The 14397-nt window shown below is 45.6% G+C and overlaps 1 protein-coding gene across 1 annotated transcript in view; it reads right to left on the bottom strand.

Annotated features, from left to right (window-relative positions):
- Window positions 1-2162: 2162 nt before the first annotated feature.
- Window positions 2163-14397, bottom strand: part of GALNT16 (polypeptide N-acetylgalactosaminyltransferase 16) — a 77248-nt gene continuing 65013 nt past the window's right edge. Inside the window, exons 14-15 of the mRNA XM_080396512.1 lie at window positions 13285-13401; window positions 2163-5976 (exon numbers count right to left, since the gene is read on the bottom strand). Coding sequence (XP_080252638.1) covers window positions 5839-5976; window positions 13285-13401 — 255 coding nt within the window. The 3' untranslated portion in view covers window positions 2163-5838. The remainder of the gene's footprint in view (window positions 5977-13284; window positions 13402-14397) is intronic.

Here is a 14397-nt window from a genome sequence, read left to right as displayed (position 1 = left end):
GGCTCAGCCCCAGTGCAGGCAGTGGTAAGCAGCATTGCTGTACTAGTTTCCATGGAAATCAAAACCACGTAAGCTGGTTTCCACCAAAATCACATTATAACACAATTTTGTCCCAAGTGTATTATTTATCTTCTGGGGGTTTTTTTGCACCATGCAGTACAGATGAAGTGGGATCTATTTTAATGACTCGTAAAGCACAAGTTTCATTGATATGTCAAGCAGAAGCCACTATTTCCATTCAAATGGGACATCCCTGACTCAAAAATAGGCAGGTCTGAATACTTACTAACTTACCCAGTGTCATTTCCAGCACAGAAATGCTCCCTCATTCTGGCCTGAAAACAGGTTTAGTTTCAGGTAGATCTAAACATCTAATTTCAGCATTTGCAGTTCTCTGGGGCTTCTTCGTTTGTGCTTAAAATGGTCACAAGTCAAAATGAAGGAATGAATCTTAGGCTCTGTAAGAGGGAGGGAATCAGGAGCTCTTCAGCTGTGTGGGCCAAGCAGTGCCAGATCGAAAGAGTAAGGATGCAAGAAGCGTGTTAGGACGCTTGCCTGAGGGAAGGGCAGCAGTCAGGTTTCCAGGGGCTTCTGCAATTAGTACGTACTTCTAAAACACTGAAAAAGTCCAATCAGAGGGATAGGGATAGCCACCTCAACACACCTGGCAGCCCAACAGCAGAGGGTTTTGAGAATGAAGACAATCACATAAGGTCTCTGTATCAGGCAAGTCCCTTTTAACAGACTGCAGAAAAATGGTATCGCCTAGCACCTGTCTTACCGAACGTAGCCTGGAGAATATCTCTGTTTCCAAGAAAATAGTCTGCTTTGTGAGTGCTAAAATGAACTATTTGAGTACATTAAAAAAAAAAAAAAACAACAAAAAACAAAACACAACAAATCCAAACAATGCTTGATTTGCCTTTTGAGACAAAAGAATTTACTGAATTTGACCCAACTGCGTGCTTCCATGTTTTCAACCTTTTGCAAAGAAATTACTCCCCTATAATTTCCCCACACTTGGTTCTCGTCCCCTCTGATGCAAGTATTTCTATTCCAAACTCTTCTCTACCTCATTTAAGTGCCAGATCACTGCGTATCTATCCCTGTCCTCCTCGGAGGGTAACCCATCCCTCACCCATTTCTCCTTCCCCCCGCCCCCAACCCCCACAGTTTGGCTCTTCAGAAGATCAGTATTTCATTTTCCTAGACAGGACTAATTAAAATCTTCCGAGCCATCATTACAGCCTGAGAATCTCCTGGTTTCCAGGGCACTTTGGCAGTCATCACTCAGTGCCTGCATGGCAGGACTCCAGGGACACAGCCCAACTGATGTCCTGCTACGGAAGCAGCACTAAGAGAAAAGCCCCAGCTCTTTTCCTTTCTATCGAGCTCCCATAGCCGTCGAACATCAGATACATGACCAGGCAACACAGGGAAGCCCTAGTTCCCCCTCCTTCCCTAGGTGGAGACCCTGGCACAGCTACTTTTTGTAGAGGCAGACCTAGGCAAGCCTAGTTTGAAGAAGGCTCTATAGGTGAACTAGCAGGCAGTTAAGCCTGTATTTTAAACTCAAAAGCCTCCAAATTGACATTGCTGGCTGGTCTTTTTTTTTTTAAAGTAAGGTGAGATTAGGAAAGCCTACCAGCCTGCCTGGAGAGTGACAGTATTTGATGCCTAGCATCACATATGCTAGGAGACATCTGTGGGTGGTGATGCTTCCCTGCTCTCAAGCTAGGGGCAGAAGACAGCCCGTTGGGGGAGGCTTGGTAAGGAATAGGCAGGCCAATAGCCTGAAGAAAAGATCAAGGAGAGAGTAACGGGAAGAATTAAATCCCTCCACTCCCAGGTATTTCTTTCAGCATGTAAAAGCCAGTCCATTAACTGTTCTTAACTTTGGCCAGAAAGGATGCCTTCCCACCTAGCCAGCTGAGGAGGGATTCTTCAGTCGTTTTCAACTGATATACCACTGTATCCTAGAAATCTCTCCACCAGCTCCTGCAGTATCCCCCTAGAAGCAACCCAGGAACCCGTGCAAAGAACTGGGGCATGTATGTCTTGGGGAGACAAACCCAGTGAAAGACAGAGACAGGGAACAGGCAAGAAAGGATGGAGTCTCTTTTCCGATAGGAAGTAATGGGGAATAAAACCAGGCTGAAACACTTGTTTCGAAGTGGATTTTATTCCAGGCATTAAACAGATTCTGGCACATGCTTTCTTCAAGAAAAGGGAAAACAAATCTGGGCTCCACATAAATTACATCTGGCAAAGTGCAACTTACAAGTGAGTGGGGAAAATAAACTTTTTGAAATTTATTTCTTACAACAGCAGTTTCAGCTCCCCTTAAATAAACCCCCACTGTTTCACAGCACATGAAAAAACATCTGACACAGTAACAGTTTTCTTGAAAGGTATTACCGATGCAAATGCTCTGTCTTGACAGTCAAGGGGGCTGTTTAAAGTAAACAGGGAAACAAGGGCGAGCAGCTGCTTCTTCTGACTGCTAAAGACACAAATCATTGGGCCAAATTTGAGGGCTCAGCCAGTTTGCTTCCAAAAACCCCACTGGAGTCCTGTTCCAAAACACAGCACTGCGTGGACCTTGGGGGAAAAAAACGCAGATTAACACAGTTCCTCCTTCTCTTCAGTGCAGGGGAAGTGGAAAGTATGTTAATAATGAATCTGGACAAGACTTTGTTTGTTCTGAGGAGAAGCTTAGTTTGCCCACACTTGAAAAAAAACCTTTTGTAATGCACCTCCCTGTCAGCAACTGCTAAAATCCATTGAAAACCAATGGCTTCCAGAAGATGATGTGGGGGGATGTCAGCACTGGGCCTACGGGGAGGTCCTGTGAGCAGTGCTTTAGCTGACAGCAGAGTAAGCAGTGGGGAAGTGACCTCAGGAGAACATGTCCAAAACCACAGACTTAGGACTCTGGTAGCCCCCAGCTCCAGGAGCACTTTAAGTTATTGACATCTAGCATATGTCTACCTTTCCCCTTCTCTCCCCCAGGCTCGGGCACCTGAAGAAGGAGAGGGTCCAGTCTTCAGCTGCCCCAGCTCACAGCCCCAAACAGAGGCCAGCTCGCACTCTGCCGGGCGGTAAGCAGTAGGGAGAGGCACCGATCAGCACAGCTAGTCCAGGTACCTCCACTGCGTTGGAGGTGCCTCCAGCATTGGAGCCAACACAAAGTCAAGGGCAGTAGCCAGTGTGCTGACACGAGCCCTCTGAACCAGGGCTGGCCCACAGCTTGGAGAGCAAAGCTTCCGTGGTCTGCAGGTCATGAGAATTGTTTGTAGAGGAGCTGGGTCCTACTCCTAGCACAGTTTTGAAGAAGGAACTGCAAGAAAGCTGCGCACACAGTGGGAGCAAGGAGGAAGGAAGCAGTACCTGGTGGTGGAGTGAACATGCTGTTAGATGCAACCCTTAAGCTGCTGGTGAGTGAAATGGAGGAAGCTCAGATCGTGCACTTACGATGCATTTCGATGAAAATACATAACCCTTCAGCACTTCATCGTATACAGAGCTTATGTACAGTACCTGCTCAACGGCCTTTCATCTGTCTTTGCATCAAGTTTTTTCAAGCTAAGTATGTGAGAACTTGAATGTCCCTGTCTCCCACTGCCTAATGATGCTGTTCTGGAAGCAGCATCTCCTGCATATTCTTGTATAGAAAAGCAATTGCTAGTAGGATGGCATCTCTCCCCCAGTGGATTTGTCTTTCCTGCCCTCTTTCTGTTCCTTCTATTTTCTTTCCTTCTCTGCTCTTTCCTGGCCTCAGTCATTCAGGCCCAAAGCAATTCTATACAGGAAAAGAGAAATCTCTGCAGAGTCAGTGCCCTTCTTGCCACACAGAAGTGTGGCTGCACCATGCTGTACGCTTGGGACCAAAGGGAATTGCCTCCTGAGTTTTCACAGATTGGGCAGGTCATTCATCTGGTTAATTGGTGTCGAGATAGTGAGCTGATGTCAGAGTGAAGGGGGAAACAGGAAAAGAGCTCCTGCCATATGAATGATTTAGTTTTTAAATAAAGAACCGAGGACAGAAAACAAATCCTCCAGTTCTCACACAAACACTTCTGAGCGCATGCAACATTTGAAGAACAGTATCTGTTCTTTTGTCAACTGTTTGGGCTAATACCAAGCTAGGAAAGAGAATTAAAAAGGGATAGAGACATGATCAAAAGCAGCCAGCTGTTAGAATCCAAATGAACATCCTGTTTCTTCTACACCAGATCAGAAAGAATCCAGGCAATCAATTGCCTCCTGAAGGCCCCACATCTGGTTGCCCTGCTAGGCTCTTGGAGAAGAGGACTGGTTTACAAAACCCAGTCCAAGAGGGGAATTTAACAGAGCTAGTAGGAAAAGGTAAGGTTGTGGGATTTTTTATTATTTTTTTTTTTTTAATTTGAATAGGTAAACTTACCCTGGCAAGTCTGAAAACCCACACTCAGCTACAACCAACTGGTAACTGGGAGCAGGACTGGGATGCCAGCTAGAGCTGTCTTTGGTATCTCCAGAACACAAAGGAGCAATCTCTCAGGGCAGGCCTGTACTGTGACAGCATTTGTGCATGGGGCAGTTTCAGCTTCACCAGCTAACCTCCCCAGGGTGCCTACAGGGAGGAGAGCTGGGTGTTGCAATGGGAGCAGTCACAGGCCTTTTTGCCTCCTCTTTCTAAGAGCAGGTAAAAAGCAACTAGACAGCAGGATTGGGTGGCTTGTCATGCCACCCTGTGTTCACAAGGGCCCTGCAGAGCCAGCAAGAGGGCTGTGCTCTTGCCTAGCCGGCAGCGGGAAGCCTGCAATGACATAGGGGCTGTGCCCTTCTGCCTTTCACAGCCAGGAACTGGGAGGGCTCCTGCCACAGGCCTGAGACAAGTGCAGCGGCACTGTCAGTGTGCGTTGCCCACACAGCTCTGTGCATCACCTTCAGTGTGGGATGCAGTGGGCAGTGTCTGGTAGCACCAGAGAAAGAGCCGCCAGAGAATGGTCCCAGCTTCCCCAGCATCCCAAACTGTAGGCATCCATCTCTGACCAGCTCTTCAGGAGTGTGGTACCCTGAACCTAGGTCCAGCTGCGCTGCCTGCAGGCTTGGATCACTTGTGGAGGCAGGGCTAGCCTTCCACTTGTGAAAAACTGAAAGCAGGAATTCAGCAGGGAATAGTCCCCTAAACAACCCCTGGTTATGCTGATAAAACATATTGTTCCTTTTCCAGCTCTCTTGTCAGCATTGTGTAAACCTCAGCCCATGTGGCTGTGGGGAGGCTACTGCAGGCAGATGAAGGAACGGGACAACCACAAAGAGGTTACAAACCTGCTCCTGGGGTCTGCTAGTTCCTTTCCAGCCCTTTCACTCATCATGGTGACTCTTCTTCTGGCCAGTCCTCACCGAGACACACACATGCATAAACAATGCATGATGTTAGAGGGAAAAGCCAGGAAAGCCAAAGAGCTACCAATGTTTGTACAAGCATCATCGTGGACTCTGGGTGCAGAGAAAGGAATGGATGGGGAGAGCTGCAAGGCAGTTCTGGTCACTCCAGGTATTGGGCTGGGTCCTCCCTCCTCTCTAGGTGCAGCTGTGCATGGACATCAGCTACAAAGGAGAACTTAAGACAACAGATGGGAAGATTTCAACAACTCTCCTCATCTCCCTCTCACCCCCAGCTTCTTTGAAAAGCTCAAAAACACCAAGTGCTCAGCTGAAATGGTGGCTTGCTGATGGGCACAATGAAAACACTTAGGGTCAGACATATAAAATCATTCCTCCCTTCCCAATCCCCCTCTGTTCCCAAAGTCTCATGCACAGAGAAACAAGGAGATCTCTGTGCTACCATCATGTTGCTTGTAGCAGCTCCCACTGCTGGCCAGGTACACCTGCTTGGCAAGGGTTGGTCACCACTCTCCTGGTCTGGTTTTCCAGGCAGAGACCGCTGACGAAGTGTTGAATGAAACTGCCTTTCATCTTCCACTTCTGTGAGAAGACAAAGAAGAAACATGCTATTACTTCCATTTAACCATGAAATTGTGCCTCTCCTTCAGGAGCTGCCTGAAGGAGAAACGTTGAGCATAAACCTGAAGTAAACTCCAGCAACTGGGAAGACTGAAAATCTGGGTATGGGCAATATCTCCAAAGCACTGGTTTCTTGTATTAGCAGTAACAATACCTGGAGTCTGAGTTTAGTTGAATTATAAGGCTAGACATTCAGGAACATCTAGAAGGCAAACATCACAAAAAATCAGCAAATAGTAGCATTTTCAAAAGCATATTATGTTCGCAGTTTCCCTGCCATTCTTTGTCCTGCTTCTCTAGGCACCCAGATACTGTCAAAACCTGAAACTCTTCTATGGTTTCTTTCCAATCCATATAAAGCAAAACATTGAAAGCTCTCCCAATGTGGAAAGCAATACATCCACAGAAAGCAAAAATCACACTCCTTGCTGCTTGATTAGATCATATCTATCTCTCTTCCACATCTCCTCATCTCTTCTTTCATCAAATTCAATACTTTTATCAGCACTACACTGAAAGCTCCTCATAGCGCTGCACCCTTCTCAGCTGGTCCTTCTTCATAATCTTATCTGCCCCATCACCATTTCAGTTTGCAAGTGTCCATTTGATAGCTTCTCTGTACATATTGCTCTGCTTCCTGCAGTGCTGTCCTCTGGGTCTGCTCCCCTCCGAGCGTATCTACAAGGTCCCAGATACAACCCTTTCCTAAAGGTCCACTTTGGCTGTGCTGCTTTCTGGGAAACAAATCATATGTCCTAACTTTGAATTGTAAAATCTGTTGGGAAAGGGCTGTACCTTCCATCCCTGCTGGACAGAACTGGGCCAATTGTGGCTACTAGTGAAGAGAAAAAAGCAGAAATGGGTCTGTGGACTTGGGATCTCCCAGGTGAGGCTGTGCCACTTCCCTCCAGTGGGGCACAGCTAGTTATTGGATGGAGTGCTCCAGACCCGGAGACTTTCCCATCACCCTCTTCAGTCACACTGATGACCCAGTTAGAATTAGGGTCTGGGTGCTCAGTCAGTAAACAGCTAAGGAATATTATGAGGATGTTTTGGCTAACCCATGAGACTGATGAAGAAAAAGAAACAGCTTGATACACTCATGGACCAAAAGGCTACTGCAGAAATTATGTGCAAAAGGAATAAAAAATACCCTGTAATATTTGGACAGCATCAAAACCTACCAACATTTTAATCCTTGGGTGACACAGCAAATATTGTCATATGCTGTGTGGTTTAAGATATCCAGTTCTGTGCAAAAATTGCTGGCAGCTCTCCTCTAGATCTGTGTGCTAGTTATGTTTCTTGGAGGGCAGGGCGGTTGCAAAGTCCAGAGTAATCTGTTGCTCCTGTGTCACATATTCCTTCAAGACTAAATAACCAGAGGCAGGACCACTGTGCCAGCACTGCTCGCCCCGCCTGACAGGATATACCACTGAAGGTGCACCGCTGTTTGAGCAGCAGGAAGAAGCTGGTTTTAACAGGTAAGGAGGCAGAGGAATGTAGCGATGATGGAGAAGAAGATATAAAGCAGTCTGTGCACTGCAATGCCCTCACCAGCTGCTGTGATCCCCTGCCTACACAGGTCCCAGAGCCACCTGGCTCTCATCTGGCAGAAGTCTCTCCACAAAGAGCTGAGGAAGAGTTAATACCATAAAGCAGGAGCTGTTAAGATATGGAGTGGAAAGCAGGAGGTCGTCTCCACTGGAAAGCAGCGTACTGTGCCTAGCTGGTGTGACATCTGCACAAGTCTCCCCACCGCTGTGTCCCAGGGTCAAAGACACTCCAGCAGAGAGCCTCTTGACTTTCTCCAAAGCACACCTACTGTGCAAAGGAAAACTCTTCCTTGCCCTCCACCCTCTCCCTGCCTCTCTGCACTTGTGAATTCCCAGACTTCACCTTCCCCTGCATGTGTGCTACAGAACATCTGCCATTTGTCTCTTCCACACACCCCATAGCCCACCAGAAGACCCTGCTGTAAAGGAGTATGCTGTTAAGAGATTTGAGATGGAGGACCAGCGCAATTACCAAGAGACACTGCTTGTCTTCTCCCCCCTAGCTGTTCAGGAGAAAACTAGCACCACTGGGAGGCTCGCTCATGTTAATTCCTCCAGATCAGAGACCTGCTGCCATGTCATCTCTCCATGCTGAGCAGGTACCCACTGTGATGTCTGTAGGGAGGGCCTACAGCAACAGACACAGCAGAACACCAGCAAAGATCTACCAGAGCACATTTTCTGCTGCTAACAAACTACACCAAATCAATCAGCTTCCCAGTGAGCCACACCACTGGATAGCCCAGCATTTCATCACCCCAGATCCCTATGATCAAAAGAAAGTGGGGCAAGGATGGGGAAGAGGCAGAAGGAACACTGAGAAGGTGACAAGAGTCAAATGTAAGGCTCATCCAGGCTGCAGGGAGGTACCATGTATGGAGCTATTATAAACTGCACTGACAATAAAAGCTGAAGTAGGGCTCCTCATCTCAATGGAAATCATATTTTTGGAATGATGGAATCTACCCTTTCTTTTGCTGCCCTCCATGAGATACCAGAGCAACTCCCCTGAATGCACCTGAACCTTTCACAGGATCACCCTGCCTGACTGTCAGGCCACAGGATTACCAAGGACAGTCCAACACCTAGCCCTGCAGGGACACACCATATCTCCGAGCCTTGAGGAGGGTGGGCAGTAGGAATGGGTGGGAACAGGAGATAAGATGCTCATCTCCCAACGTCAGCCATCTCAGAGCTGGACAACTTGGTCTAAACCAGTCACCTGGTGACATACTTATGGAGGGGTGCAAGGTACAAGCACCTGGGAGAGCTCAGCTTTCTCCACAGACCACAAGGGGAGCCTCGACAGCTAACTTTTAAATGACAATTATGATTCCCATCTTTAGGAAAAACAAACACAGCAGACCTTCTGCATACACAGCCAAACATGACAGGGAGTCCTCTCCTCTCCTACGCCCAGATTTATGACTTGCCTGTACTTGGAAGGAAAGCTTTTCGAAGATATAAGCATTGCACAATCTGAAAAATTTTGGCTTTAAAATCCTTCTTGGTCTCTATTTCTTGTGCAGATGGAGATAATACAGTGTACTGGTCACAACAGGTTTGGAGTAGAGATGGAAAAAAAAAAAAAAAAGAATGCACATTTCCTTTAGAATGTTGTGTCTTGATCCTCTTCCCCAATGTTAACCAAATTTTCCCCCACTTTTTTGTAAAGCTCTTTTCCCATCTTTATTATCTGTCATTGCTGAGTACTTTGAGGTGGCTGGATAGAAGTACTCCACATACAGTTACTAAGAGAAAAGTCAGAAATAGCCAGTTCTTTTCTACCCAATATATACAAGAGCTGAAGTTGTTTACACTAGTAATTACCCTGTAATTCTTCAAGGTAATCAAAAGTTTTCTTTTAACTCCAGCAATCCAATCAGTTCAAGGTTTATCTCAAGATCCTAACAATAGGATGTAACACTGAAAATGTAGTGGAGTTGGCCAAGCTCAAGGAATACAGCTGAGAAGAGCAGATTTTGTTGACTAGGACTGAGATGCTTCGGACAGATATGTATGGAGAGCTGATAACCAGAATGGCCAAGGATGCTGCAAGTTGTAATTGAATGTATTTGCAGAGCCATGGGCAGCCTGTAGCTGGTGTTGAAGGTGTCAAACACTAACTTTCAAATACATGAGCAGACAGACTGTGGTGGAAAAGCTCACAACACCATTCAGCAAGTACTGTCTCCCTTTGAGCACTGAAATTTGTAAAACTAAGAATCACAACCGAGAGAAACTCTTGTCTCCTGAAAATTCCTTTCAAGCTACGGCATACTGCCATATTGTTTTACCTAGTTATTGTCATGAATATGCTGAGTCAAGTGCTTCCAGAACAGACAGGTTTTCATTCCTCCTCTTTTCTGATAGTGTATATAAAGTTGCATTTGTCTGCACTTCAGGCAATATGATACACTGAGAAGCAAGGTGGGGAAAATTTCCCAATCACATTCAAAGGCACACTGGATTTCAAATACTGTTTGTCTCACAAGAAAACTTGTCCTCATTTTCAGGCTCGGGTCACATTCCTTCAGCACATTTTAATGAAATATGGCTGTTTAATAGGATTTCTCAGCATGCTTCTTGTTCTGTTGGGAAATACTGTGCCAATGTTTCTCATTTTCTTTCTCTTGTTTTAGTGTCTGACTCTCACTTTGCCTTCTATTTGTCCTCACTACAATACAAATTAAAATACCACTCCCACTGTCAGTCAGAGCCAAAACGAAAGCTAAAGGCAATAATTTATTGTGCATTCAACTAAAAAATGCTGTTCTCCAAATAACATTATGGATAACATCCATCTGGTTTGAAATCTAGTTCTGATTATGCAGAATAGCTCTTGGCTGGTCTTCTGCTAGCAGTGCCAGCTGTTGCTGTTGAATGATCAATGGGATCATGGTGCCAAATAGATTTTGTTCCTGGTTCCTTTAAACCCATGGGAGAATGGTCTGACAGAACCAAAAACTATCTAAATTTTTACTATTGTCTCATATCTTCCTACTTGCAAACTTCTAGACTTGTTTTGAATTAATGCGCTAGACACAGCTCATAATACTGTAAAGCTGCTGCTAGAGTATTCCATATAGATACAAAATTATCTACCCTGTAGACACACTTAATACACAACAGCTGTGCAGCATGGGCACAAATTCAGTATGTTTGAAAGTGGAAAGCAACTTTAAGCACTGTAATGGTGCTGTCGTAAGGATCTAACCAATCCAATCTGGTGACACTAAAACAAAAGCCATCACGTGCCCCATCTTTTGTCAGAAATCTTATTTTTTCATCACTCATAAACATGAAATCCAGGATCAGAAAAGTCCAAATGTCTTCCACCACAGACCTCTGACGACAGTGACACCAGAGATGTCCCAAGCTGGGCTTTCATCATGCCACCATCTCCTCTCAGGAGAAGAGGTATGATGCATGCTGCCCAGGCTGACTCCCTTCCACTCAGACCACCTACTCGGGGCTCCCACTTGTCACCTCCACCTCTCTGAAGTAGTTCAACTCCCCCTGCTTCCTCCACTCCCACTCAGCTCGTCTGACTTTCTGAGAAGCCTCCTTGAACTGAGGAGTGGCTACACCCATGAGTAGTTTGAAAACACTGCTCTCCCCACGGCACTCACACTTTGGGCTGTCAAGTACCCACAGGGAGACAGGCAAGTTGTAGGGCAGCTGGGAGAATTTGTTCTCTCCAGCTTTACTCTTTCATTTCGCTCTTTACAGTTTCTACAGTAGTGGCTATCTCCTTAAAACTCAACCTCCCAAATATCAGGAGAAGGAATGGCATAGTTTACAAAGATGACTGACTTCTAGCTAATTAAAATCCAACATCAATATTAACAATTACTGGGGTGTTTATAGAAAGAAGGGACCATAAAACATTCCTCAAGAACACAGCAAACTTGAGCATTGCAAGTAGAACTGGCTTTATAAGTAGAAATCTGAAAAGAGAGTTCAGGACTTCAAAAAACCCCCCAACATTTCAGAGGATTTAAATGCAAATTAGATTAAAATTCAAATGTACTTCTCCCACCTCATCCCTTCAGCCACAAGGCAGTTTGGAATGGCAGCTGTGATTCAAATCAGTCTCTTAATTATTTGAAATGCTTAAACAAAATCCTTGCTCACAGTCAGTTGGCTAAATCATCTGCTAGGTCAAGTCCTTGATTTAAGTGCAGTTTGTTCACATAAGGTAATGGAAAACAACAGCTCACATCCTTAAGTGTGCGTGCATGTCTTTATAAATGAGCTTATATATAATCAACACATCAAGGCTCAATAAATCCTATTCCAGCAGCAGAATGGGCTTGGTTGTGTTAGCGTGGATTAATCTCTCTTCTGGCTAGTAGGGCTTGGACTCCTCCCTGCTTCAGGAGACCCTTTTCCTTCCATGACAGGGGAGGCTGTGAAAGACAGCAGATTTTGGCAGCTGCTAGCGTCCTCTCTGCTGCCAGGGAAGAAAATGCTGCAAGGCATCTAAGGGGAAGCGAAGTGACCTAATTACACAGCAAGGGGGTGAGTGATTACTAACAAGAAAAAGGAGCAGGCAAGCACAGCCTACCTAGGATATCCTTGCAAGGCTAATATGAACTCAAGAGTTTTCCCAGCATATTCACGGTGACAACTCTTCAGCACATTTCTGCACTAACCAGCCCTCCAGAGGAAAGTTTACACAGGCTTTCCATAAACACGCAAGACTGGATTTCAGTGCTTTCTTTCAGGAAGAACTAAATTCAGAGATTCATGTAGCATTAAAAAGTACCCAACAGAAGAGGATGCTGGTTGATGACTGGTAGCAAGCTGAGCTGTCTCCTGGCTTTGGGCTATCAAAAAAACAGAAGTGCCAGAAAACACAGAGTCACAGCATAGCCTTAGATGACAGAAGACTTGTTCTTTCTTGGTTTAGAGGGAAGCACAGGAACTAGAGATGAAACAAGCCCAGTCCACTGTCTGCTAGTGCTGTGCTGTCACCTGTTGTGTTTTGCCCAGTTCTGATAAAAAGACACATCGCATCTCTGTGAGGGCACTGGGGCCATTGCAGAGGCCATCTCTTACCTAGTGCTGTAAGGTAAAATGACTTATGTGTCCTGACAGATCAGGCATGTCCATCTTAGAGACAGCATAAGAGTCACAGAGCTGCATTTTGTTGGGAACACTGTTGCTGTGTATTTTTCCTCAGGGAGCAGTTTGTGTAGAACATACAGCGCTTTATGTCAGCTGGTATTTCTCATATGAGTTGCACCCACTCAGTTTTAAAGGTCTTTTCACATGTCCAAAGAGAGCACAAAGAACACAGTTCTCTCACTTCTAAATAAGTAAACAAAAGACAGCACTCACCACCCTTCCCTTGGGTATCTCAAAGCATTTGCTGCTTATCTACCCCTCTCTGATGCTGTGCTCCACCCATGCACCAGTCTGGCTGAACATAAATGTACCCAAGGAGCAAAGTCAGGGTGCTGCTGAGCTAGAGCTAACCACGCTGCTGAGGGCCCAGGCAGAGCAGACACCCGTACACTAGTGTGCTCTGCACTTCCCACTTTGGTCACGGCAATCTCATACATCCGAGCTTACGAAACACACCAGAGGAGACGCAGAATACAGACGGGACTTTGACAGTACTAGGTTTTCCCCTGCAGGCTACACTGATGTAGGAACACTGGTATGTGGCAATGAAGGGATTAAAAACAGGTGCACAGGTACCTACCTGTCTGCCATCTTTCTGATTGCAGGCTTCCAGTGTGATTTGAGAGCCAGTGGAGAAGGAGGTAATGGAAAGACACTTGTCCTGCTGTCTAATTAAAGGGTCACTGAAAACCCACTCCTTTGGCATAAGAAAAAGAAAGGTTCCATTAGGATCATAAGAGTGAGCAGATGAGGGAGAAAGAGTTTTTTCTATCAGATATTTCAAAAACCTGTATCCTTTCTTCAGCTCTTTACCAAAGGCTCCCTGGGAAGACTACAGCAAGTCTTCACCTGATCAGAAGCTTATGCTCAGGCTTGGTGCATCATGACTACTACAAAGCCTGCAGCTGGCTCCCTTGACCATCTGAGCTGTCTGATTAACCCTGGATCCCATGCAACTCCCTGATCTGCAGCTTTACAGATTCAGGCATACAGAGCAGGGGGGACCCCAAGCCCTGATTTACATGGCATGCAATTGCTTCTGCATATTTTACATAGTGGACATGTTCTGTAATAGGTATCTGGGACCCACAGATTGTCAAGCGAAGCAAAACACATGCAAGCATACTCATGGACTCACATGTATCACCAGCACACATAAAGCACAAGCCACTTCATTTTTCCCTCCTCCCACTAGATGGATACTCAACCCTATCAACTATTATTGTTATACTTGCCCCAAGGAAGAAATATAAAATGCAATCAGTTTCAGAGATTTCAAACAGTAATGACATGGAACAATGAGTCAGATTAAATGGCATGTTGAATGCTGGCTGCAAACTAGTTTCTAACAGTTAACAGATGGGAATATGTATTTTCTGGCATAAAATATCCTACTGTGACCCTTAACTTTCTCAGGCTGCTTCCCTGCTGCTTTCAGTCACCAAAAGAAGAGGCTGAGTGCAGATCTTCAGCTGGTACAAACTAGCACAGCTCCGCTGCAGTTAGGAGAGCTGCACCAAATTACTGCAGCTGGGTCTTGGCTATTTAAACTCTGTTTGGGCTATATACTGAAATGCATCTGCAAAACAGCACAATTCAAGCCATCCGCAGCTACAGCTGAACTGGCAGACCAAGGCACATTTCTGATCCTGGGAAAATCTCTTAACTACATGCCAGGGTACTAGCCAAACAT

The sequence above is a fragment of the Falco punctatus genome (assembly GCF_963210335.1).
Source record: "Falco punctatus genome assembly, chromosome: 7".
Lineage (NCBI taxonomy): Eukaryota > Metazoa > Chordata > Aves > Falconiformes > Falconidae > Falco > Falco punctatus.
The sequence above is the reverse complement of the archived record's forward strand: the minus strand, read 5'-3'. Positions and strand labels throughout refer to the sequence as shown.